This window comes from Tachyglossus aculeatus, chromosome 10, assembly GCF_015852505.1.
Source record: "Tachyglossus aculeatus isolate mTacAcu1 chromosome 10, mTacAcu1.pri, whole genome shotgun sequence".
Classification (NCBI taxonomy): Eukaryota; Metazoa; Chordata; class Mammalia; order Monotremata; family Tachyglossidae; genus Tachyglossus; species Tachyglossus aculeatus.
In genome coordinates this window covers 27,735,306-27,762,780 of record NC_052075.1, presented here as the reverse complement: position 1 = coordinate 27,762,780, position 27,475 = coordinate 27,735,306, and the positions used below count along the sequence as shown (strand labels likewise).

At 46.2% G+C, this 27,475-nt stretch overlaps 1 protein-coding gene across 3 annotated transcripts in view; it reads left to right on the top strand.

Annotated features, from left to right (window-relative positions):
* Positions 1–1,015: 1,015 nt before the first annotated feature.
* The window catches only part of NSUN7 (NOP2/Sun RNA methyltransferase family member 7), a 72,879-nt gene continuing 46,419 nt past the window's right edge, over positions 1,016–27,475 (top strand). For 2 of the 3 annotated variants that reach the window (XM_038752961.1, XM_038752960.1), the window contains exons 1-3: positions 1,016–1,484; positions 10,353–10,411; positions 22,655–22,785. In XM_038752961.1, coding sequence (XP_038608889.1) covers positions 1,178–1,484; positions 10,353–10,411; positions 22,655–22,785 — 497 coding nt within the window. In that variant the 5' untranslated portion in view covers positions 1,016–1,177. Of the gene's footprint in view, positions 1,485–10,352; positions 10,412–12,612; positions 12,690–22,654; positions 22,786–27,475 lie in introns of those variants that run through there. The other variant, XM_038752962.1, reaches the window with a different exon arrangement.

Here is a 27,475-nt window from a genome sequence, read left to right as displayed (position 1 = left end):
AAATACGATTGAATGAATGAATGAATGAATGAAGAGTGGGGCGCTGGGGTGGGGAATGTGAGCGGTGCGCCTGCGCAGTGCGGCTGCGCCTCCGGGTCGGGGCGGAGGGGGTGGGGTGGGGAAACGGTAGGGTGTGTGCGCCTGCGCGGTGAAGCTGCGCTCCCTGGGGGCGGGGGGGGAAACGGGTGTGTGTGTGCGCCTGCGCAGTGAGCTGCGCTCCCGAGGGGGAGAGAAGGGTGTGTGTGCGCCTGCGCAGTGAAGCTGCGCTCCGGCGGGGGGGGAGCGGGTGGGTGTGTGCGCCTGCGCGGTGAAGCTGCGCTGGGGGGGGGGAAACGGGTGGATGTGTGCGCCTGCGCGGTGAAGCTGCGCTCCCGCCCGGGGGGGGGGAGACGGGTGTGTGTGCGCCTGCGCGGTGAAGCTGCGCTCCGGGGGGAGGGGGAAACGGGTGGGTGTGTGCGCCTGCGCGGTGAAGCTGCGCTCCCGGGGGGCGGGGGGAAAAGGGGGGGGTGGGGTGTGTGTGTGTGTGTGTGTGTGTGTGTGTGTGTGCGCCTGCGCAGTGAGCTGCGCTCTCGGGGGGGGGGAGACGGGTGTGTGTGCGTCTGCGCAGTGAAGCTGAGCTCCCGGGGGGGGAGCGGGTGGGTGTGTGCGCATGCACGGTGAAGCTGCGCTCCGTGGGGGGGGGGGGAAAACGGGTGGGTGTGTGCGCCTGCGCGGTGAAGCTGCGCTCCGGGGGGAGGGGGAAACGGGTGGGTGTGTGCGCCTGCGCGGTGAAGCTGCCTGGGGGGGGGGGAACTGGTGGGTGTGTGCGCCTGCGCAGTGAGGCTGCGCTCCCGCGGGGGGTGTGTGTGGGGTAAATGGGTGGGTGTGTGCGCCTGCGCGGTGAAGGCGCGCTCCCGGTGGGTGGGGTGGGAGGGAGGGGGGAAAGGGGTGGGCATGTGCGCCTGCGCGGTGAAGCTGCGCTGGGGTGGGAGGGGGGGAGGGCGAGGGAAAGCAGGTATGAGCGGTGCGCCTGCGCCGTGCGGTCGCGGTCCCTTAGGCCGGGCTGGCGCCGTTGGCCGCCGACCGTGGAAGAAGTTTTAAAGGCGGGGAGGAGGAGAAGACTAAAGCCGTGCGCCGACTGCAGCCCAACCGGTCGGCCTGCCCACTCTTACTTTACCGGCAGATTAAATGGGGAGACATGCACAACGCCACGCGCCGCTCGGGGGAAGGCGTTGCGGGGGAAATGGCGGCTGTCGGTCCGCCGGCCCTTGCGGAAGCCCAGGGGTCCGGGCAGGAGCAGGGCGCCTCCGGCCTGGGCCAGAGGAGCGGCCATCAGGACTCCGTGTACGTGAAGGCCGCCGAAATTTTTCACAACATCCGAACGGAAAAACCTGCGGGAAACAGCCGGATAAACTATGGCAACCAACCTCTCCACACTTTCCCTGATTTCCGCAACGGAAAATCGCAGCACTGGGCTTATGAGCTGGCCTTCAGCACTCTCAAATGTAAGTAGTGGTGGGTTTTTATTTTATTTTAATAGATGGGCCGTTAAAACTATATAGGAAAACTTTATTTGGGGAAGCAGCGGGGTCTGGGGGAAAGAGCAGGGGCCCGGGAGGCGGTCCCACCTCTTGTTACTTTTTTAAAAATAATAATGATAATAGTGTCATTTATTAAGCCATTACTATGTGCGAAGAACTGTTCTAAACGCTGGGGATCAGGTTGCCCCACGGGGGGGCTCACAGTCTTCATCCCCATTTTATATGTTTGTGCATATTTATTACTCTGTTTATTTTACTTGTACATATCTATTCTATTTATTTTATTTTGTTAGTATGTTTGGTTTTGTTGTCTGTCTCCCCCTTCTAGACTGTGAGCCCACTGTTGGGTAGGGACTGTCTCTAGACGTTGCCAATTTGTACTTCCCAAGCGCTTAGTACAGTGCTCTGCACACAGTAAGCGCTCAATAATCAATCAATCAATCAGTCAATCGTATTTATTGAGCGCTTACTATGTGCAGAGCACTGTACTAAGCGCTTGGGAAGTACAAATTGGCAACACATAGAGACAGTCTCTACCCAACAGTGGGCTCACAGTCTAAAAGGGGAGAACGAAACCAAACGTACTAACAAAATAAAATGAATAGGATAGATATGTACAAGTAAAATAAATAGAGTAATAAATATGTACAATTATATGTACATATATACAGGTGCTGTGGGGAAGGGAAGGAGGCAAGATGGGGGGGATGGAGAGGGAGACGGGGGGAGAGGATGATGATGATGATATAGGAAAACTTTATTTTGGGAAGCAGCGGGGTCTAGAGGAAAGAGCAGGGGCCCTGGAGTCGGTCCCAGCTCTTGTTACTTTTTTAAAAATAATAATAATAGTGTCATTTATTAAGCGCTTACTATGTGCGAAGAACTGTTCTAAACGCTGGGGATCAGGTTGCCCCACGGGGGGGCTCACAGTCTTCATCCCCGTTTTATATGTTTGTGCATATTTATTACTCTATTTTACTTGTACATATCTATTCTATTTTATTTTGTTAGTATGTTTGGTTTTGTTGTCTGTCTCCCCCTTTTAGACTGTGAGCCCACTGTTGGGTAGGGACTGTCACTATATGTTGCCAATTTGAACTTCCCAAGCGCTTAGTCCAGTGCTCTGCACACAGTAAGCGCTCAATAAATACGATTGATGATGATGATGAGATAGGAAAACTTTATTTTGGGAAGCAGCGGGGTCTAGAGGAAAGAGCTGGGGCCCGGGAGTCGGTCCCAGCTCTTGTTAGTTTTTTAAAAATAATAATAACAGTGGCATTTATTAAGCCATTACTATGTGCGAAGAACTGTTCTAAACGCTGGGGATCAGGTTGCCCCATGGGGGGGCTCACAGTCTTCATCCCCATTTTATATGTTTGTGCATGTTTATTACACTTTATTTATTTTACTTGTACATATCTATTCTATTTTATTTTGTTAGTATGTTTGGTTTTGTTCTCTGTCTCCCCCTTTTAGACTGTGACCCCACTGTTGGGTAGGGATCTCTAGATGTTGCCAATTTGTACTTCCCAAGCGCTTAGTACAGTGCTCTGCACACAGTAAGCGCTCAATAATCAATCAATCAATCGTATTTATTGAGCGCTTACTATGTGCAGAGCACTGTGCTAAGCGCTTGGGAAGTACAAATTGGCAACACATAGAGACAGTCCCTACCCAACAGTGGGCTCACAGTCTAAAAGGGGAGAACAAAACCAAACATACTAACAAAATAAAATAAATAGGATAGATATGTACAAGTAAAATAAATAAATAGAGTAATAAATATGTACAAATATATATACATATATACAGGTGCTGTGGGGAAGGAAAGGAGGCAAGATGGGGGGGATGGAGAGGGAGACGGGAGGGGAGAGGATGATGATGATGATGTTGAGATAGGAAAACTTTATTTTGGGAAGCAGCGGGGTCTAGAGGAAAGAGCAGGGCTCCGGGAGTCGGTCCCAGCTCTTGTTACTTTTTTAAAAATAATAATAACAGTGGCATTTATTAAGCGCTTACTGTGTGCAAAAAACTGTTCTAAACGCTGGGGATCAGGTTGGCCCACGGGGGGGCTCACAGTCTTCATCCCCATTTTATATGTTTGTACATATTTATTACTCTTTATTTTACTTGTACATATCTATTCTATTTATTTTGTTTTGTTAGTATGTTTGGTTTTGTTGTCTGTCTCCCCCTTCTAGACTGTGAGCCCACTGTTGGGTAGGGACTGTCTCTCTATGTTGCCAACTTCATCATCATCATCATCAATCGTATTTATTGAGCGCTTACTATGTGCAGAGCACTGGACTAAGCGCTTGGGAAGTACAAATTGGCAACATATACAACATATACATATATATATATATTGGCAACTTGTACTTCCCAAGCGCTTAGTCCAGTGCTCTGCACACAGTAAGCGCTCAATAAATACGATTGATGATGATTTTACAGATGAGGTCACTGAGGCCCAGAGAAGTGAAGTGACTTGCCCGAAGTCACACAGACGACAGTTGGTGGAGCCGGGAATTGAACCCATGACATCCTCTTACCTTAGTGTCGAGTTTGTTTGTTTTTTTTTTTTTTCCAGTACCTGCTATTGATTCACTTCAAAAAAAAAGTTTAACTTAAAAGTTTAAACCACAGTAAATTGTGGTATGAGAAGCAACGTGGCTCAATGGAAAGAGCCCGGGTTTTGGAGTCACAGGTCATGGGTTCAAATTCTGGCTCCGCCACTTGTCAGCTATGTGACTTTGGGCAAGTGACTTAACTTCTCTATGCCTCAGTTACCTCATCTGTAAAATGGGGATTAAGACTGTGAGCCCTCTGTGGGACAACCTGATCACCTTATAACCTCCCCAGCGCTTACAGCAGTGCTTTGCACATAGTAAGCGCTTAATAAATGCTATCATTATTATTATAATCATTATCCTACTCCAAAGCCCATGCTCTTTCCACTGAACCACGCTGCTTCTCTTTTAGTGGTATTTGTTAAGCACTTACTATGTGCCAAGCACTGTAATAAGCGCTGGGGTAGATACAGACTATTCAGGTTGCCCCACGTAGGGCTCACAGTCTTAATCCCCATTTTACAGATGAGGGAATTGAGGCACAGAGAAGTGACTTGCCCAGAGTCACACAGCTGACAATAATAATGATGGCATTTGCTAAGCGTTTACTAGGTGCAAAAGCACTGTTCTAAGCACTGGAGGGGATACAGGGCGATCAGGTTGTCCCACGTGGGGCTCACAGATTTAATCCCCATTTTACAGATGAGGGAACTGAGGCACAGAGAAGTGATTTGCCCAAAGTCACACAGCTGACAATAATAACGATGGCATTTGTTAAGCGCTTACTATGAAGCACTGTTTTAAGCCCAGGAGGGGATGCCGGGTGATCAGGTTGTCCCACGTGGGGCTCACAGGCTTCATCCCCATTTTACAGGTGAGGGAACTGAGGCACAGAGAAGTGACTTGCCCCAAGTCACAAAGCTGACAATAATAACGATGGCATTTGTTAAGCACCTACTAAGTGCAAAGCACTGTTCTAAACCCTGGAGGGGATACAAGGTGATCAGGTTGTCCCATGGGGGGCTCACAGTCTTCATCCCCATTTTACAGATGAGGGAACTGAGGCTCCGAGAAGTGAAGTGACTTGCCCAAGGTCACAAAGCAGATGTGGGGGAGCCGGGATTAGAACCCATGACCTCTGATCCCCAAGCCCGTGCTCTTTCGTCTTACAAGTAGCACAGCTGGGATTAGAACAACTTGTCTGCTGTTTGACCTTGGTTAAATCACCTCACTTCTCTGTGCCTCAGTTTCCTCATCTGTAAAATAGGGATTAAGACTGTGAGCCCCATGTGGGATAGGGACTGTGTCTGACCTGATTAGCTTGTACAGTATTAGCTTGTGCTCTGCACACAGTAAGCGCTCAATAAATACGATTGATTGATTACAGTACCTGGCCCATGGTGCTTAACAAATACTACGATTATTATTATTTTTATTATAGTTTGGTACGTTGTCTATCTCCCCCATCTAGACTGTGAGCCCGTTGTTGAGTAGGGACCGTCTCTATATGTTGCCAACTTGTACTTCCCAAGCGCTTAGTACAGTGCTCTGCACACAGTAAGCGCTCAATAAATACGATTGAATGAATGAATGAAAGTAGGCATTTAGCAAATACCACTGTTGTTATTGTAGTTATTGAGAAGCAGCATGGCTCAGTGGAAAGAGCACGGGCTTTGGAGTCAGAGGTCAGGGGTTCAAATCCCGGCTCCACCAATTGTCATTTGTGAGACTTTGGGAAAGTCACTTCACTTCTCTGTGCCTCAGTTACCTCATCTGTGAAATGGGGATGAAGACTGTGAGCCCCCCGTGGGACAACCTGATCACCTTGTAACCTCCCCAGCGCTTAGAACAGTGTTTTACACATAGTAAGCGCTTAATAAATGCCACTATTATTATTATTATTAGTCTTTACTTACACCTTATAACAAACCTGGCTCAACCGTGTTCGATGCAGTCTGGGACTGGGGTCAGGGTTTTTGAGGACTTGGCTCCTAGTAGTAGTAATAATCAAAGTGCTCACATTATAAGATCGGGGAAGAAAGCTGGCAACGGATGCGTTAAGAAGAAAATAAAGCAATAAAAACAAAAAAGAAACGTAAAAGAAAAGGACCGGGATAAATGCGTACAAAATTAAAGCTGAAGGGTGCCTTGACTAAAAGAGAAGAGATTCACTATTCTTGCAGCGCAATCCGCGGTATTTGTTGAGCACTTACTGTTCACCTCCCCCATCCCTTTCTTTCCCTTCCTTCAAAGCCCGTATCATCAGCCTCAGCGACCCATTCTAAATTCTAGGCCGTCATCTCCCACCTCCCACTTTTTGAACCATTTTTAGCATTTTCTCATATTCCTTCTCTCTTTTTCCATCCCTTCATTCAGTCATTCGGTCATTTATTGAGTACTTACTGTGTACAGAGCACTGTATTAAGCGCTTGGAAAGTACAATACGGCGATAGAGAGACAATCCCTGCCCACAACGAGTTCACAGTCTAGGGGGGGGAGGCAAACATCAATACAAGTAAACAGGCATCAATATAAATAAATAACATTTTATATAGATATATGAGTGTGCTGTGGGGCGGGGAGGGGGAGAAGATCAAAGGGAGTGAGTCGGAAGGGAGTGGGAGATGAGGACAAGTGGGAAGGCTTCTTGGAGGAGGTGAGTCTTCAGTAGGGCTTTGAAGATGGGGAGAGTGATCGGAGGATTTGAGGAGGGAGGACGTTCCCGGGCCAAAGGTCGGGGGCGAGATAGTCGAGTTTGCGGCACAGTGAGAAGGAGTGGAGTTTGTGGGCTGGGATGTAGGAGAGGAAGGAGGGGACAAGATGATGGAAAGCTTTGAAGCCAACAGTGAGGAGTTTTTGTTTGATATGGCAGTGGATAGGCAACCACTGGAGATTTTTGAAAAGGGGTGGGGGGGGTGACATGCCCTGAATTTTTCTCTAGAAAGAGAATCCAGGCAGCGGAGTCAAGTATGGACTGAAGTGGGGAGAGGCGGGAGGTTGGGAGGTCAGAAGGAGGTTGATGCAGTAATCGAGGCGGGATAGGATGAGCGATTGTCCTAACGTGGTAGCAGTTTGGATGGAGAGGAAAGTGTGGATCTTGGAGCTGTGAAGGTGATAGCGACAGGATCTGGTGATGGATTGGATGCGTGGGGTGAATGAGAGAGCAGTGTGTCAAGGATGACACCAAGGTTGTGGGCTTTTGCGAAGGGAAGGATGATTGTGCCGTCTGTTGGCGGGAAAGTAAGTTGGGGAGCGGACAGGGTTTGGGAGGGAAGAGAAGGATCTTGTTTTGGACATGTTGAGTTCGAGGTGGTGGGAGGACAGCCAAGTCGAGATGTCGTAAAGGCAGGAAGAGATGTGAGGAGAGACAGGAGGCAGGGAGGTCAGCAAGGAGGCTGATCCAGTCATTCATTCCATCGTATGTATTTACTGAGCGCTTACTGTGTGCAGAGCACTGTACTAAGCGCTTGGGAAGTACAAGTCGGCAACATATAGAGACGGTCCCTACCCGACAATGGGCTCACGGTCTAGAAGGGGGAGACAGGATAGGATAAATGCTTGGATTATTGTGATGGTAATAATAATGATGGTATTTGTTAAGTGCTTACTATGTGACAGGAACTGGGGTGGATACAAGACTCACCTCCTCCATAAGGCCTTCTCAGACTAAGCCCCCCTTTTCTCAGCCCCCCTCCTGTCCTCGTCACTACCATATGCCCCCTTTGCTCTCCCCCGCCGCCCCTACAGCACTTATGTGTATGTACCTATAATTCTATTATTTATATTGATGCCTGCTTACTCATTTTGATGTGTATGTACCTATAATTCTATTTATATTGATGCCTGTTTACTCATTTTGATGTCTGTCTTCCCCCTTCTAGACTGTAAGCCTGGTGTGGGCAGGGGTTGTCTCTTTTTATTGCCGAGCTGTACTTTCCAAGCGCTTAGTGCAGTGCTGTGCACACAGCAAGCAGTCAATAAATACGATTGAATGAATGAATGAATACAAGCAAATCAAGTTGGGTACATGTGGTGGTAGTTTAGTTGGAGAAGAAAGGACGGATTTTAGCAATGTTGTGAAGCGTGAACCGACGGGATTTAGTGATAGATTGAATACATGGGTTGAATGAAAGAGAGGAGACAGGAAGGATGGTGGTGCTGTCTACAGTGATGGGAAAGGGGAAGGATGGAGTTTTGGTGGGAATCAATCAATCATATTTATTGAGCGCTTACTGTGTGCAGAGCACTGTACTAAGCGCTTGGGAAGTACAAGTTGGCAACATATAGAGACAGTCCCTACCCAGCAGTGAGCTCACAGTCTAGAAGAGATAAGTTCTATTTTGGACATGTTAAATTTGAGGTGACAACAGGACTGCTACGTAGAGACATCTTGAAGATTAGGGCTGGAGGTGTAGATTTGGGAATCAATCCCATACAGGTGTTAATTGAAGCCAGGTGAGCGAATGTGGTGTCCAAGGGAGTGGAGAATAGAAGAGGACCCAGAACTGAAACTTGAGGGACCCCGACACTAAGCAGGTGGTGGGAGTCAGAGGAGGAGTCCTCAAAGGAGGCTGAGAAGGAGCGGCCAGAGAGATAGGAGGAAAACTTAGAAGAGGACAGTATCAGTGAAGTCAAGTAATGTTTTTAGGAGAAGGGGTGGTCCACAGCGTCTGAGGCAGCTGACAGTTTGATATTTGTCCTAGCCTGAACGTGGACAGCACTACCTGCAGAACTAAGGATCTGTATTAGTGAATGTGATTTGAAGGGACATATTGAATTCTGCTATAATAATAATAATAATGATGGCATTTGTTAAGCGCTTACTATGTGCGAAACACTGTTCCAAGCACTGGGGAGGTTACAAGGCGATCAGGTTGTCCCACGTGGGACTCACAGTCTTAATCCCCATTTTACAGATGAGGTAACTGAGGCTCAGAGAAGTGACTTGCCCAAGGTCGCACAGCAGAGAAAGACTCCCACCCTTTTTTAAACGGCAGCATTGTCCAGTTTGTCTGAATGTTATAGTCACAGTTATTTTGCATAACTGTGCTTCTGACAGATTTTCTTCATAAAGTCAATATCTTGTACTTCCCAAGCGCTTAGTACAGTGCTCTGCACACAGTAAGCGCTCAATCAGTACGATTGAATATCATATATTAAGTGCTAGAAAAAAACGTTTTTGATTAAGATGCGATCCCTGGGTCATAATCTAAAGGGCAGAGGAGAACAAGCACCCCCCCCCCCCAATCAGTCAGGATTTCTAAGAAACAGGCTAAAAAAAAAAAATCACCATTTAGATGTCAGTTGAAAAATAATGAGTGTACAGCTGGTTTAGAATAAATTTATAATTCCCCCTCCAGTCCCACAGCGCTCATGTACTTATCCGTAATTTATTTATTTATGTAAATATCTGTCTTCCCCTCTAGACTGTAAGCTCCTTGTGGGCAATGTCTGTTATCTTGTACTCTCCCAAACGCTTAGTACAGTACTCTGCACTCAGTAAGCACTCAGTAAATATGATTGATTGTTTGGAGGGCATAAGCAGGGCTGCCCTCATCCCAGCTTCTTTCAAATGTTTTGTCTGCCATCGGGCAGGAAGGAGGGATCATCAAGCCATTCCCCAAAGAGGCCCAGAAATGAGGGGATCCTGGCCTTCCCATCTCCTTCTAGTAATGGGTTAGGGTTATTCTGCCGGTGCAGTGACCAAAAGCAGAACTCCCGTGAGTCAGAGTTAAATCCCTTGTCTTCCCTTTTCACCGCCTCCATTTCCTGATGCTCTGGAATTTCATGTTGCACAACACTGAATAAAAGAAAACCCTCAATCAGGTTGTCATAGGAGCTAACTTTATGTTTGATTTAGCTATTTATTTGTCTTTCCCTTTCAGAAACGCAAAGTTACGAGTATAAAAGAAGTAGATTGTGTTGCTAAAATCACATAGTTAAGCTCGTTTAAAGTATCTCCTTGGAGTTAAGCTTCTCAAATTGGGGAAGGTGGATTTTTTTTTGTAGTCCATGATAGGTGACAGGATTTAGGGACTAGCAAAGTGATTTGATGGATCGTTTATTCTACCTAAAATTGCGTATCATCGGGATTTCCCAACTCTTAAATCTGATGGGAGAAAGTATAAGGAAATAGTTTTGAAACTAAAATTTGAACATGAAAATACTTTTTGTGAAACTATTCGATTATTTTTATACTGCTTTTAATGATTTTATGTGAGTGATACAATTAACCGTATAGGCTAACACTCTTGTTTTCTTGCAGATCAAGATATTCTGGAAAACATATTGTTAGATAGCTGTTTCTACCCAACTGTGCCACTAGTAAGTTCACAGTTTTTTTTATCTAATTTGCCATGTCGGTATCAGTAAATTCTTAAAACTCTAAGATCTTCTTAATTTCACACTGGGGATTCAGCAGATGTTTTTTAATGTCTCATCCCGGGTTCCAAATCACCCAGTGTTACAATTGATATTTTTGTTGTTTTACCCTGGGTTACCACCACCCTGCAATATAGCCAACGTAGGAATATGACCTGCCGTGTTTGATGGCTTTATCTCACGAAAACCTTTACTTTCCAGTGAAGGGTTAGAGGTAAATAAATTCTTCCTTACCCCTTAATCGCTGTTGCTGAGATGAAGCAATCAGTAACGAATGGATCTTGGAGGAAGATCCAGTGTGCCTGCAGATTAGGTCAGATTTTTTAGGTGTTTGAAGAGACCCATCCCCATTCCCCCCAGGGTAAGTTAATCAAAGGAATTGTTGCATTGGGTAGGTAATTTCACTTAGAAATGAATGATGCAGATGTCAACGAGCTAATTGCATTTCATAATTGCATTTTATTGTTCAGCAAGGACCTCATCAAACGTCAATAGCATCGGAGTGATGTGATGAATAATAATGATAATGATAGTATTTGTTAAACGCTTACTATGTGCAAAGCACTGTTCTAAGCGCTGGGTGATACAAGGTGATCAGGTTGTCCCACATGGGGCTCACAGTCTTCATCCCCATTTGACAGATGAGATAACTGAGGCACAGAGAAGTTGTGACTTGCCCAAAATCCCACAGCTAAGCGGTGAAGCTGGAATTAGAACCCATTACCTTAGACTTCCAATCCCGTGCTCTTTCCACTGAGCCACGCTGCTTCTCACAGTGAATGAGAATAAGATGAACAAAATGAAATTATGGTTTCTCTACCACTAGCTAAACCTTTAGGATTAAAAAATCTGGCATCAATTATCCTGAAAGGCGATTACTTTATAAACACTATTTGAAGAAAAAGAAGAGAAGCAGCGTGGTCTAGTGGAAAGAGCCCAGGCTTGGGCACCAGAGGACCTGGTTTCTAGTCTTGGCTCCGTTACTTGTCTGCTGTGTGACCCTGGACAAGTCACTTAAATTCTTTTTGCCTCAGTCGCCTCATCTTTAAAACAGAATTAAGGCTGTGATCCTCATGTGGGACATGGCTTGTGTGCAACCTGATTAGCTTTTTTCTACCCCAGCTCTCAGTACAGTGCCTGACATGTAGTATTTAACAAATACCATTAAAAAAAAAAAAACCCTGATGGAGAGAGGAGTTGAAAGATGTGCAGAAGTGTTGAGGCGGAGTCACCTGCCTCAAATTAATTTATGAAGAATAAGGCTGCTGGTTTTTTTTTTAATGGTATTTGTTAAGCATTTACTAGGTGCCAGGCACTGTACTAAGCTCTGTGGGTAGATACAAGATAATCACATTGGAAACAGTCCAAGTCCCACGTGGGGCCTCAAAGTCTTAATCCCCATTTTGCACATGAAGTAACTGAGGCACAGAGAAATTAAGTGAATTGCCCAAGGTCACACAGCAGAACAAGAATTAGAACCCAGGCCTTCTGTCTCCCAGTCCTGTGCTGTTCTGCCGTAGTTTGACAGATCTTCTCCAAAGTTGGAAAACCACCAGGAGAACAAACATCTACATCGTAAACAACTCCTTACTTATTTAATGTGCTGACAGATTTTTTAATTCCAGTCAGTTCACCCCAAGTTATGGAAAATTTATATTGAACTCACAGTGTGCCTGATGTCAGAATGGGCACGACCATTTCTATTGACACCAAATTTCATTCCATCGAGAAGCCTGTTCCCTAATTCTCTAATAGCATTCTGTACAAAATTCATAGTGAAACCATTCATCGTGGGAAAATTGACTATACTGTAATTCAGTAGTTCAGTGGGATTTATCATTACAGTATCTAGCACATAAAGGGATTTCAAATCACTTTCCAGAGGTGCTGGATTACTCTTAATTTATAACATGTTTTAATAACTACTGTATTAAGTGCTAACTAGGTGCCAAACCACAGTGCTGATCCTGGGCTAGGTATAACAGAGTCCTTCTCTCCCCGTCTAGTCTGTAAGCTCACTGTGGGCAGGGGACATGACTACCAACTCCGTTGCATTGTATTCTCTCAGTCAACTCACTCGCTCTCCTTTCCCTTCTTCGCTCTCGCGCCACTAACCACAGCCATGGATCACCTGGACTGTCCACCTCCTTCGCTCTTACGCTCGAGCCGTTGAACGCTGCTGGCGGAAATCTAACCATCAGGCCGACCTTGTCCGCTTCAAGTATGTCCTTTCTTGCCTTAACTCTGCCCTCTCCTCTGCCGGCAAAACTATTTCTCTTCCCTTATCGACACGCACGCCCATCACCGTCATCAGTTGTTCCGGACATTTAACTCCCTCCTCAAGCCCCCATCCTCCCCATCCTCTCCAATCTCTCGCCTCCATCGATCTGGCTGTGTCTACTTCATTAAGAAATTGAACACCCACCAGGTCTGAGCTCCCCAAAATCACCCCCCACCCTGCTCCATCCCCCCTCGTCACGGCCCCATTTTCAACTTTCCCATCCTTCCCAGCAGTATCTTCAGAGGAAATCTCCCTCCTCTCAAGTGCCACCCCTTCCGCATGTGCATCGGACCCCATTCCTTCACACCTTATAAAAACTCTCGCCCCTTCCCTCCTTAACTATCATCTTCACCCGCTCACTCTCCAATGGCTTCTTCCCCACAGCCTGCAAACATGCCAACGTCTGCCCCATCCTAAAAAAAAAAAAAAAACCCTCCCTGACCCCACAGCCCCTTCCAGTTATCGCCCTGTCTCCCTCCTCCCCTTCGCCTCCAAAATCCTTGAGAAGAGTCGCCTACACTCCCTGTCTCTAATTCCTCTCCTCCAACTCGCTCCTGGACCCCCTCCAATCTGGCTTCCGCCCCCTTCACTCCACTGAAATGAAACTACAGTCGTAAAGGTCACCAGTGACCTCCTTCTTGCCAAATCCAACGGCTCCTACTCCATCCTAATCCTCTTCGACCTCTCAGCTGCCTTTAATACTACGGACCATCCCCTTCTCCTGGATACATTATCCAACCATGGCTGTGGGTGTCCCTCAAGGTTCAGTTCTTGGTCCCCTTCTATTCCCCATCTCCACTCACTCCCTTGGAGAACTCATTCGCTCCCATGGCTTCGACTGTCATCTCTATGTGGATGACACCCAAATCTATATCTCCTCCCCTGTCCTCTGTCTCTCCCTTCAGGCTCGCATCTCCTCCTGCCTTCAGGATATCTCTACTTGATTGTCCTCTCACCTCCTAAAACTCAACATGTCCAAGACAGAGCTCCTTATGTTCCTTCCCAGACCTTGTCCTCTCCTGAACCTTCCCGTCACTGTGGAAGGCACAACCATCCTTTCCTTCTCACAAGCCAGCAACCTTAATGTCATCCTTGACACCGCTCTCTCATTCACCCCAAGTACCTAGTCCATCACCAAATCCTGCCGGGCTCACCTTCACAACATCGCCAAGATCCGCCCTTTCCACTCCATCCAAACCGCTGCCACGTTAGTAAAATCACTCATCCTGTCCCGACTGGATTACTGCATCAGCCTCCTTTCTGACCTCCCAACCTCCTGTCTCTCCCCACTTCAGTCCATACTTCACTCTGCTGCCCGGATTATCTTAATACAGAAACGTTCAGGGCACGTCACCTCCCTCCTCAAAAATCTCCAGTGGTTGCCTTTCAACTTCCATATCAAACACAAACTCCTCACTATTAGCTTCAGACCTCTCTGCACACAGTAGCGCTCAATAAATACGATTGAAGGAATGAAGCTCTTAGTACAGTCCTCTTCACACAGTAAGCATTCAGATACGTATGAATGATTGATTAATTGATTGTCCCCCACAGGGCTCCCCTATCTAAGAATTAAGGGAGGGCAGGTATCTTCTCCCCATTTTACAGATAAGAAAGCTGAGGCACAGAGAGATTAAGTGATTTGACTAAGATCAACACACCAGATTGTTAGCTGAGACAATCAATCAATCACATTTATTGAGCATTTACTATGTGCAGAGCAATGTACTGAGTAAGGAATTGGGAGAGAACAGTATAACAGAATTGTTTAACATGTTCCCTGCCCACAACGTACTTACGGTTTAGAGGGGGAGACAGATACTAATATAAATAAATTAATTACAGATATTTACAGAATTTCAGTGGGGCTGAGGGAGGGGTGAATAAAGGGAGCAAATCCAAGTGTAAGGGTGAAGCATAAGGAAGTGGAAGAAAAGGAAATGAGGGCTTAGTTGGGGACGGCCTCTTGGAGAAGCAGCGTGGCTCAGTGGAAAGAGCACGGGTTTTGGAGTCAGAGGTCATGGGTTCAAATCCCGGCTCCGCCAACCGTCAGCTGTGTGACTTTGGGCAAGTCACTTAACTTCTCTGTGCCTCAGTTACCTCATCCGTGAAATGGGGATTAAAACTGTGGGCCCCTGTGGGACAACCTGATCACCTTGTAACCTCCCCAGCGCTTAGAACAGTGCTTTGCACATAGTAAGCGCTTAACAAATACCATTATTATTATTATTATTGGAGGAGATGTGCCTTCACTAAGGTTTTGAAGGTGGGGAGAGTAATTGTTGGCTATTCATTCATTCAGTCAGTCGTATGTATTAAGCGCTTGCTGTGTTCAGAGCACTGTATTAAGCGATTGGGAGAGTACTGTATAATAATAGGCACATTCCCTGCTCACAACGAGCTTATAGACTAGCCGATTTGAAGAAGGAGGGCCTTCTAGGCCAGAGGCAGGATGTGGGTGAGAGGTCGGCAGTGAGATAGACGAGATTGAGGTACGGTGAATAGGTTAGGTTTAGAGGAGCGAAGTGTGCGGGCTGGGTTGTAGGAGAGCAGCGAGGTAAGATAGGAGGGGGCAAGGTGATAGAGTGTTTTAAATCCGATAGTAAGGAGTGTCTTTTGATGCAGAGGTGGATGGGCAACCACTGAGGAGCGGGAAAACATGGACTTAGCGTTTATGTGGAAAAATGATCCGGGCAGCAGAGTCAAGTACGGACTGGAGTAGGGAGAGACAGGAGGTGGGGAGGCCAGCAGGGAGTCTGATGCGGTAATCCAGGCGGGAGAGGATAAGTTGACGTGGTAAGAGAAGAAAGGGCGGGTTTTAGCGATGCGAAGGTCGAACCAACGGGATTGAGTGACAGATTGAATATGTGGGTTGAATTAGAGAGGTGAGTCAAGGATAATGCCATTGGTTATGGGACCTGTCTAACAGTGATGGGAAAATCAGAGTGAGGACAGAGTTTGGGTGGGAAGATGAGAAGTTCCATTTTGGACATGTGAAGTTTGAGGTGAAGGGAGAACATTCAATAAGAGGTGTCTTGAAGGCAGGAGGAAGTGTGAGGCTGCAGAGAGAGAGAGATCAGGATTGGAGTATGTTTCTGTGAATCAAGACGAAAACATGAGGGTCTTGGCCATTGCCTCTAAGTTTGTGACAAAATACATTCCTTAACACAACCACATTTCCAAGGAATGTAATCGATTAATTGTGCTTATTGACACCCACTGTGTGCTGAGCAGTGTTTTAAGCACTCGGGAGAGTGTAGTAGAGATAGAAGAGACTTCTGCCTTCAAGGAGCTCACAGTCTACCGGGGAAGACAGATGAAACCCCGGGAGAACGTCAGCTGGGGAGGCGTGAAGAGTGTGAACTGGGGGGTAATGTGAGAAGACACTGGATAGTTCTGTGTGTGTTCACCGTGGGTTCTCCCCGGGGAGGGGAAACTTGGTTTTGAGAAGTGGGCCTGGATACAGTAGAAACAAAAGACTGGGCAGCAAGTAAGGTGAGCCATTTCCGTCTTCCCTTTGTGTGCTTTCTCTGACCTCCGTGTCCCTCCCTTGGCTTTGCCCTGGAAGGTGGGGTTGCTGGGGAAACGCGATTCCGAGGCCCTAAGCCTCCTGGCTACCGTGCAGGAGATTAGATTGAGCAATAGATCGAGCGCACTTTAACATGCACAGATCACATATTTTATACGTTTTCATTTCACTCCTTCACAATATGCAACCAACCCTTCCTTATCCCAGCCCCCTCTGACGTGCCCTGTCACCTTAAAAGGTCTCTGTCACTTGTCTGCTGTGTGACCTTGGGCAAGTCACTTCACTTCTCTGGGCCTCAGTTACCTCATCTGGAAAATGGGGTTTGAGACTGTGAGCCCCATGTGGGACAGGGACTGTGTTCAACCAGATCTGCTTATATCCACCCCTGCACTTAGTACAGTGCCTGTCAAACAGTAAGTGCTTAACAGATACCACAGTTATTATTCCCTGGGTTTGTCTCCAGGGCTCGTGAGAGCCAGTGTTCTATGGCCGTTTCTGAGGGATAAAACTAATAATAAGAGCAGTAATAAATAATTATGGTATTTGTTAGGCACTTACGGAGGTTTCTTTGGAGCTCACTGTGGTCAGGGAATGTGTCTATTTGCGTATTCTACTCTCCCAAGCTCCTGGTCCAATATTCTGCACACAGTAAGCGCTTAATAAATACTATTGATTGATTGATTCATTCATTCAATCGTGTTTATTGAGCGCTTACTGTGTGCAGAGCACTGTACTGAGTGCTTGGGAAGTACAAGCGCTTCCCAGGGCTTAGAACAGTGCTTTGCACATAGTAAGTGCTTAATAATAATAATTAATAATAATAATAATAATAATAATAATGATGGTATTTGTTAAGCACTTCTATGTGCAAATCACTGTTCTAAGTGCTGGGGAGGTTACAAGGTGATCAGGTTGTCCCACGGGGGACTCACAGTTTTAATCCCCATTTTACAGATGAGGGAACTGAGGCCCAGAGAAGTTAAGTGACTTGCCCAAAGACACACAAATGACAATTGGCGGAGCCGGGATTTGAACCCCTGACCTCTGACTCCAAAGCCCGGGCTCTTTCCACTGAGCCATGCTGCTTCTCAAATGCCATTATTTGCTTAACAAATGCCATTGTTATTATTATTATTACAAATCAGCAACAAATTCATTCATTCAGTCGTATTTATTGAGCACTTACTGAGTGCAGAGCACTGTACTAAGCACTTGGGAAGTACAAGTTGGCAACATATAGAGACGGTCCCTACCCAACAATGGACTCACAGTCTAGAAGGGGGGAGGCAGACATCAAAACAAGTAAACAGGCATCAGTAGCATCATTCGAAATAAAAAGAATTATAGACATATACACATCATTAATACAAGTAAATAGAATTATTATAAATATGTACCTATATATATAACTGCTGTGGGGAGGGGGGGAAACGGAGCAGGTTGGAGTGATGGGAAGGGAGGGAGAGTAGAGGAAAGGGGGGCTTAGTCTGGGAAGGCCTCCTGGAGGAGGTGAGCTTTCAGTAGGGCTTTGAAGTGGGGGGAAGAGAGCTAGTTTGGTGGATTTGCGGGGTCGATTGACTGACTGGTCTCAGGGCTGTGGGCCGAGTCTGTTCCCAGTGTGTGCAGTGAGGCTAGGAGTTCAGTGTCCCTTCTCTTTGGCATAGTCCCAGACTATGGATAGGACTTACAGAGCTCTATGGATAGAGCGTACAGTTTAGAGGACAGACATTAATATGAAAAAATACATAATTTATAATATATAAAGACGTGCATAAGTGCTGTGGGGTTGGGGATAGAGCAAATATCCAATGTTCAAAGGTCATGGGTAGGATAGGAGGTTCACCTCCTATCTTTCTGACCACTCCTTAAATAATAATAATAATGATAGTGCTTATTAAGCACTTACTACATGCCGGGCACTGTATTAGGCACTGGGGTGGATGTAAGGAGCGAGGCTGCGGGGTTCCCCTTGGTGTGATCTTGGGCTCCCAGTGAGTGGAGCCAGGCTTTTTTTAAAAAATGGTATTTGTTAAGGACTTACTATGGGCCAGGCACTATTTTAAGCACAGGGTAGGCTAATTTGGTGGGACACAGTCTCTTCCCCTCGTTCATTGATTCAATCAGTCGTATTTATCGAGTGCTTCCACTTCCGCATCAAACAGCAACGCCTCTCCTTTGGCTTTAAAGCTCTAAATCCCCTTGCCCCCTCCTACCTCACCTCACTACTCTCTTACTACAACCCAGCCCGCACCCTTCACTCTTCTAAGAGGTCTTCACTGTTCTTTGATCCCATCTAACTGGCTGCCGATCTCTCACCCACCTTCTACCTCTGGCCTGGGTCACCCTCCCTCCTTGTATCTGACAGACATACTCTCGCCGCCTTCAAAGCATTATTGAAGCTCTTAGAACAGTGCTTTGCACATAGTAAGCGCTTAATAAATGCCATCATCATTATTGAAGACTTATCTCCTCCAAGAGGCCTTCCCTGACTAAGCCCCCCTTTCCTCTTCTCCTTCTTCCTTCTGCATTGCCTTGACTTGCCCCTTTCATTCATCCCCCATCCTAGCCCCACAGTACTTATGTACATATCTGTAATTTATTTTTATTAATGTCTGTCCCCCCTCTAGACTGTAGGTTCATTGTGGGCAAGGAATGTGTCTGTTTATTGTTGCTTTGTATTATCATAAGTGCTTAGTACCATGCTGTGCACACAGTTAAGTGCTCAATAAATATGACTGAATGAATAAATGAATGAATGCTGGTGATAAAGGGTGGACACAGTCTCTATCCCACGTGGGGCTCACGGTCTTAATCCCCATTTTCCAGATGAGGTAACTAAGGCCCAGAGAAGTGAAGTGACATGCCCAAGGTCACACAGCAGACAAGTGGCGGAGCTAGAACCCAGATCCTTCCACCTCCCAAGCCCTTAGTAGTAGATAATACTTTTATTATGTGCCTACTCTACGTAAAACACTGTCTGAAGAATTGGTGCAATGTTGGTTTTTTTTTTTTTGGATTCACTGACACTGGTTCTCCTCTCTTGGTTCGCCTCCTATCTTTCTGACCGCTCCTTAAATAATAATAATAACGATAGTGCTTATGAAGCACGTACTACGTGCCAGGCACCGTATTAGGCGCTGGGGTGGATGCAAGCAAATCGGTTTGGACGTAGTCCCTGAACCTCATGGGGCTCACATTCTCAACCCCCATTTTACAGATGCGGTCACCGAAGCCCAGAGAAGGAAAGTGACTTGCCCAGGGTCACACAGCAGACAAGTGGTGGAGCCGGGATTAGAACTCATCATCTTCTGACTCCCAAGCCCATCCCGTATCCACCGTGCCATGCTGCTTCTCAGGCTCTTTTGATAGCTCCTCTTCTGCCTCCCACCCTCTGGCAGTGGGATTCCCTCATGGCTCGGTTCTATTCTCCCTCTCCACTCCCTTGGAGAACTCATTTGCTCCTATGGCTTCAATTACCACCTCTGCAGATGATTCCCAAATCTACATCTCCAGCCCGGACCTCTTTCCTTCCCTGCAATCTCACATTTCTTCGTGCCTTCGAGATATATCTACTTGGATGTCAGTCCAACACCTCAAATTAAACGTGTTCAAAACTGAACTCCTCATCTTCCCACCCAAACCCTGTCCTGTCCTTGTCTTTCTCATCAATGTAGACAACACCACCATCCTCCCTATCTCACATGCCCATCACCATGGTGTTAGCCTCGACTTATCTCTCTCATTCCACCCGCATATTCAATCTGTCACCAAATCCTGTTTGTTCTAGTTGCACAAAATTGCTAAAAGGCACGCTTTCTTTTCCATCAGAACTGCCACCATACTGATCCAAGCACACATCATAATGACGGTATTTGTTAAGTGCTTATTGTGTGCAAAGCACTGTTCTAAGCGCTGGGGGGACTACAAGGTGATCAGGTTGCCCCATGTGGGGCTCACAGCCTTAATCCCCATTTTGCAGATGAGGGAACTGAGGCACAGAGACATGAAGCGACTTGCCCAAGATCGACTCCACTCTGTCATTCACCCCTCACATCCAAGCTGTCACCAAAACCTGCCGGTCTCAGCTCCGCAACATTGCCAAGATCCGCCCATTCCTCTCCATCCCAACCGCTACCCTGCTCATTCAAGCTCTCATCCTATCCCGTCTGGACTACTGCACCAGCCTTCTCTCTGATCTCCCACCCTCGTGTCTCTCTCCACTTCAATCCATACTTCATGCTGCTGCCCGGATTATCTTTGTCCAGAAACGCTCTGGGCATATTACTCCCCTCCTCAAAAATCTCCAGTGGCTACCAATCAATCTGCGCATCAGGCAGAAACTCCTCACCCCGGGCTTCAAGGCTGTCCATCACCTCACCCCCTCCTACCTCACCTCCCTTCTCTCCTTCTCCAGCCCAGCCTGCACCCTCCGCTGCTAATCTCCTCACTGTACCTCGTTCTCGCCCGTCCCGCCATCGACCCCCGGCCCACGTCATCCCCCGGGCCTGGAATGCCCTCTTTCTGCCCCTCCGCCAGGCTAGCTCTCTTCCTCCCTTCAAGGCCCTGCTGAGAGCTCACCTCCTCCAGGAGGCCTTCCCAGACTGAGCCCCTTCCTTCCTCTCCCCCTCGTCTCCCTCTCCATCCCCCCCATCTTACCTCCTTCCCTTCCCCACAGCACCTGTATATATGTATATATATTTTTACATATTTATTACTCTATTTATTTTACTTGTACGTATCTATCCTATTTTATTTTGTTAGTATGTTTGGTTTTGTTCTCTGTCTCCCCCTTTTAGACTGTGAGCCCACTGTTGGGTAGGGACTGTCTCTATATGTTGCCAATTTGTACTTCCCAAGCGCTTAGTACAGTGCTCTGCACATAGTAAGCGCTCAATAAATACGATTGATTGATTGGTCACACAGCTGGCAACTGTCGGAGCCGGGATTTGAACCCATTTGAACCCACTTATCCCATCTCACCTGGACTACTGCCTCTGCCTCCTTGCTGACCTCCCCGCCTTCTGTCTCTCCCCACTCCCATCCATACTTCGCTCTGCTGCATGGATCATTTATCAACAAAAACGTTCAGTCCGTTTCTCCCCGGTCCTCAAGAACCTCCAATTGCTGCCTGTCTACCTCTGCGTCAAACAGAAACTCCTTACTTTTGGCTTCAAAGCACTCAGTCAGCTTACCCCATCCTATCTCACCTCACTTATCTACTACAGCCCAGCCCACACACCACACTCCTCTGGTGCCAGAGTACTCACTGTGCCCTGATCTCACCTCTCTCATCGCCGGCCCCTTTTCCACATCCTCCCCCTAGCCTGGAATTCCCTCCCCTAGCCTGGAATTCCCTCCCCTCGCCATACACACCAGACCACCGCTCTCTCTGCCTTCAAAGCATTTTTAAGGTCACATCGTCTCCAAGGGGCCTTCCTCAATTAAGCCTTCTTTTCCCTGGCTCGCTCTCCCTTCTGCAGAATAATAATAATAATGATAGCATTTATTAAGCGCTTACTATGTGCAAAGCCCTGTTCTAAGCGCTGGGGAGGTTACAAGGTGATCAGGTTGTCCCACGGTGGGGGTGCTCACGGTCTGAATCCCCATTTTACAGATGAGGTCACTGAGGCACAGAGAAGTGAAGTGACTTGCCCAAAGTCACACAGCTGACAGTTGGCAGAGCAGGGATTCGAACCCGTGACCCCTGACTCCAAAGCCCATGCTCTTCCCACTGAGTCACGCTGCTTCTGCATCATCTGTGCACTTCAGTCCGTGACCTTTGGACATTTGATATTTGCCCCACCCCCAAATCCACAGCACTTATGTACGTTCCTTTAAATTATATATTATAGATTATTTATTCTTATTAATGTCTGTCTCCCCATCTAGACTGTAAGCTCGTTATTGGGCAGGGAACGTGTCTGCTAATTCTGTTGTACTGTACTCTTCCAAGCTCATAGTACAGTGCTCTGCACAAAGTGCTGGGACTGTGTCCAACCTAATTAACTTGTATATGCCCCAGTGCTTAGAACAGTGTTTGGCACATAGTTACCACTTCTTCCTTCTCCAAAATTCACCCTTGGCTGTGTCATCTATGGGCAGGGAATGATTCTGCCAATTCTGTCGCTCCTAAGAGCTTAGTACAGTGCTTTGCACACAGGATGCGATCAATAAAATACCACAGATGCTCTCATCCCAGCTAGCAGACGTGCTTTGGGAGAGCAACCCTGATCAAAATCACAAGAATTATTTCTCCTCTTTGAGCTAGTTTATATACGAAAGTATTTTAAATGACTAGGTGATTAGCAGCGTGGAAGTTATTGTTATTCTGTCGGGCTGAATGTAATGGTTTTTCATACGGTTTTTCCTGTTCTAGCCAGCTGATTTGACCAGTCTTGTTGTTGTGATGCTGTATGATTTCCAAGATCGAAAATTTCAAGCTCGTCTTATCTCTGACAATGAGGAGCCTATAGCAGAAGTTCAGGAAGTAGAGAATCATCTGAGCAGGTAACAACAGCAAGGAGACTGGTTTTTTTTTTTAATCAAGGGGACTTTAATATTTGCACAGATAGGTATATATATGTATTAATAATAATAATAATTATTATTATTATTATTTATATATGGTTTTATGGTACTTGTTAAGTGCTTACTATGTGCCAGGCACTGTACTAAGCGCTGGCTTAGATACAAGCAAATCGTGTTGGACACAGTCCCTGTCCCACGTAGGGCTCAGTCTCAATCCCCATTTTACGAATGAGGTACCTGAGACACAGAGAAGTGAAGTGACTTGCCCAAGGTCACACAGCAGACATGTGGCGGAGCTGGGATTAGAACCCATGACCTTTTTACTTCCAGGCCCGTATTCTATTCACTATGCCAGGCTGCTTCTCATATTTATATTCTCTATGTATCGTCATCATCATCATCAATCGTATTGAGCGCTTACTATGTGCAGAGCACTGTACTAAGCGCTTGGGAAGTACAAATTGGCAACATATAGAGACAGTCCCTACCCAGCAGTGGGCTCACAGTCTAAAAGGGGGAGACAGAGAACAAAACCAAACAGACTAACAAAATAAAATAAATAGAATAGATATGTACAAGTAAAATAAATAAATAAATAAATAGAGTAATAAATATGTACAAACATATACATATATACAGGTGCTGTGGGGATGGGAAGGAGGTAAGATGGGGGGGATGAAGAGGGGGACGAGGGGGAGAGGAAGGAAGGGACTCAGTCTGGGAAGGCCTCCTGGAGGAGGTGAGCTCTCAGTAGGGCCTTGAAGGGAGGAAGAGAGCTATGTATATATATATATATATATATAATTCTTAGTATTTACATAATTATGTTTATAAATGTTAAATGAAAAATAATAAAAAACAACCAGATTTGGGTCATATTTCTTATATTATTCTTAGTATTTACACAATTATGTTCATAAATGTTAAATGAAAAATAATAAAAAATAACCAGATTTGGAGCATATTTCTTAAACTTTTTTAGAAAGATAGGGTTGAAAGTGCAGATTTTTGTACATTTAAGGGAGTCATGAGAATTTCCTAAAACTACAAATTCTGTTTCGATTATTGGAACAGGCCTGGCAGTTTCATAAGAAAAAAGGAGGACTGTTGGCCATATGGAGCTGGCATTATGGGGATGTGGATGCAAATTTATTAGTTTCTCCTGTCCTTTCCTCCCCCAACCCTCACCACTATATGGCTTTAGCTAGTCTGCCCTGCCCCTGGGAGCTGGATGGATCCCAGAAACAAAACCAAGATAGTGCTTCTCTTTTTCCCCATCAGCAGACTCAGTTTCCCCTTCTTGCCCCTGCCCCAGCAGTGTGAAACCTCTTCTGGGAGTGCACCTAATGGAGCTTCTACGCAGAGTTGAGGTTGAGGAAGGCCAAACGGCCAGATACAGGGAGTGAGTTGATGGGTTATATCTCGAAGGCAAGAAAACGGACGTCACTGTGTGACAGGCACGTGCCCAGAGCTGGATTCGGATCTACATATTAATTCAGTCGTATTTATTGAGCGCTTACTGTGTGCAGAACACTGTACTAAGCGCTTTTTTAAAGCACTGTTCTAAGCGCTGGGGTAGATACAAGGTAATCAAGTTGTCCCACGTGGGGCTCACACACTTAATCCCCATTTTCCAGGTGAGGTAACTGAGGCCCAGTGAAGTGACTTGCCCAGAGTCACACAGCGGACAAGTGGCGGAGCCGGGATTTGAACCCATGACCTCTGATTCATTCAGTTGTATTCACTGTATACAGACCACTGTGGGAATTAGACATGGTCTATTTATTTATTTATTTATTTTACTTGTACATATCTATCCTATTTATTTTATTTTGTTAGTATGTTTGGTTTTGTTCTCTGTCTCCCCCTTTTAGACTGGGAGCCCACTGTTGGGTAGGGACTGTCTCTATATGTTGCCAATTTGTACTTCCCAAGCGCTTAGTACAGTGCTCTGCACATAGTAAGCGCTCAATAAATACGATTGATGATGATGATGATGATTGAGCTCTCACTAAGTGCAAAGCACTGTACGAAGTTCTTGGGAGAGTACAGTGTAACAATAAACGGACACATTCCCTGGCCACAATGAGCTTACAGTCTAGAGGGGGGAGACAGACATTGATATTGATATAAGTAAATAAATGACAGATATTCTTTTATTCAGTCGTATTTATTGAACGCTTACTGGGTGCGCTGTATTGTCATGGATGTCTGAAAGAGGGCTGGGCCACGGACTGATGTACTAGGGACCCCCCAAAATTGAATTGTCTTGGACTCAACCATCCACAGCCCCTTGCTCTGGATCTCTAAATCCTGACTAAGCCACCTTTGGAGTCCAAAAGAAGTTGGCCCTGGGTGGTGTGTCAAGATGTTGGCACATAGACATGGGAAGAGATTAGAAGCAAGAGTAGGAGTGGCATTTATTGAGGAGTCAGAGGACCTGAGTTCTAATCCTGGCTCCGCCACATGCCTGCTGGGTGACTTAACTTCTCTGGACCCCAGTTACCTCATCTGCAAAATGGTGATTACATATTTTTCTCCTCCTTTCTTAGATTGTGAGCCCTGTGTGCATCAGGGACTGTGTCTGACCTGATTATCTCATATCTTCCCCAGTGCTTAGAACAGTACTGGACACATAGTGAGTGTTCAACCAGTGTCACAATTATTGAGGATCCACTGAGTGGGCTTGGGAGAGTACAAGTAAATGAGATACTTTCCAAGCCCTCAAGAAGCTAATACTCTAACAGCGGAGACGGATATGAAAATATTTACAAATGGTGGAATCAGAATAGGTAATTGAATGTACAGTTAATTAATCAATCAGTGGTATTTACTGTGCACTTTCTGTGCTCAGTAAGCTCACGCCTAGCACTGTACTAAACTCCTGGGAGAAAACAATTCAACATAGTTGGTAGACTTGTTCCCTGTCCACAAAGGTGTTAAAAATCTAGCCGGGGAGAGAAGCATTAAAATAAATCGCGGATATCAACGTAAGTGCTATGGGGCTGAGGGTGGGGTGAATAGCAATGTTGTTAGAGGGAGTAAATCCAAGTGCAAGGATGATGCAGAAGGGAGTAGAGGATATGAAGACTTAGTTGGGGAAGACCTCTTGGAAGAGATGTCATTTCAGAAGGGTTTTCAAGGTGGGAGAGAATGATGGACTGCCAGATATGAAGGAGGAGGGAGGCCCAGGCCAGGGGGAGGATGTGGGCGAGGGGTCGGCAGTGAGATGGGCAAGACTGAGGCACAGTGAGTAGGTTGGCATTAGAGGAGGCTGAAGCGAGCTGGTTGGGTTGTAGTAGAAAATCAGTGATAGGGGTGGGTAAGGTGATTGAGTGCTTTGAAGCCAATGTTAAGGAGTTTCAGCTTAATGGGCAACCACTGGAGGTTCTTGAGGAGTGAAGAAACGTGAACTGAAAGGATCAGAGGCAGGATGTAAGCGCTTAGATCAAGGTTGTAGCAGTTTGGATGGAGAGAAAAGGGGGGATTTTCGCGATGTGGCGAAGGTTGAACTGCCAGGTTTTGGTGACGGATTGAATGCGTGGGTTGAGTGAGAGATGAGACGAGAATGATGCCACGGTGAGTATGTTGGTGCTGTCTACAGTGATGGGAAAGGCAGACGGAAGACAGGGTTTGGGTGGAAAGATGAGAAGTCCCGTTTTGGACATGGTAAGTTCGAGCTGTCGGAGGGACATCCACACAGAGATGTCCTGGAGGCAGGAGCGTATATGCACAAGTGTCGAAGATGGATAGTAAATAAAAAAAGTTCTAGGGAGGGATTTTGGGTTAAGTTGCCTATGGTGATGGGTATTCATTCATTCAGGCCCTACCGTGCAGACCACTGTTCTAAGCACTGGGGGATAATGGAGACTATATTATTGTCAGAGATGGCGGAGGGGTTGGCAAACTACATAGCGGGAAAGATTGAAATAATGAAACAGCCAAACAGTATAAGGACAAGAGTAAATGCAATGAGCAGCACAGTGTGGCGAAAGCAGCAGATTTTCAGGCTCCTTGGCACTCAGGCAGGGTCGCCCAGAGGCCTTTAGTCATGCAGCAGCCATAGCCTTTTAAATGTTTTTATGGTGGGCCACCATATCAAATCTCCCTGGCAGGAAGGGCACATTGGGATGGGGTGAGGGATGGGTGATGTCTCTCCTTGGCCCTCTAATGCTGGAGGTGCCTTCTCCTAACAGTAAGTCATCCCTGCCCTGGCCTCTGCCCTGAGAAGGAACCAGGAAAGCCTGGCAGGATAATGAAGTAAATTATAAAGTAAATCTTTCAGAAGTCTGAAAGCTGGCGTGACATCTGTGATTTCTTGGAGAGGACTCTTTTCTCAGAGACCAGTTGGAGAATGCTTTATCTGAGGCAGCTTTAAGTGATACTTTTCTTGAAGAAACACTGCACAAACATTCTGGTTGCCTTTTAAGTGCATTTGTGCTATAATATTGTTTTTATTGTCGGTTTTTCTGTAGTGGTAGTAATGCTATTTACTTCAAACGTCTTGCTGGTCTCCCTCCTCTAACAAGTCTTCCCTTAATAATCATCAATACCCTGAATCTTGTCAACCCTTCAGTCACCCCTTTCACTTATGTATTTGTGTATGCCCATCCTAAGCACATGTGTAGATGTATATAACAATAATAATAATAATAGTGGTTTTTTTAAG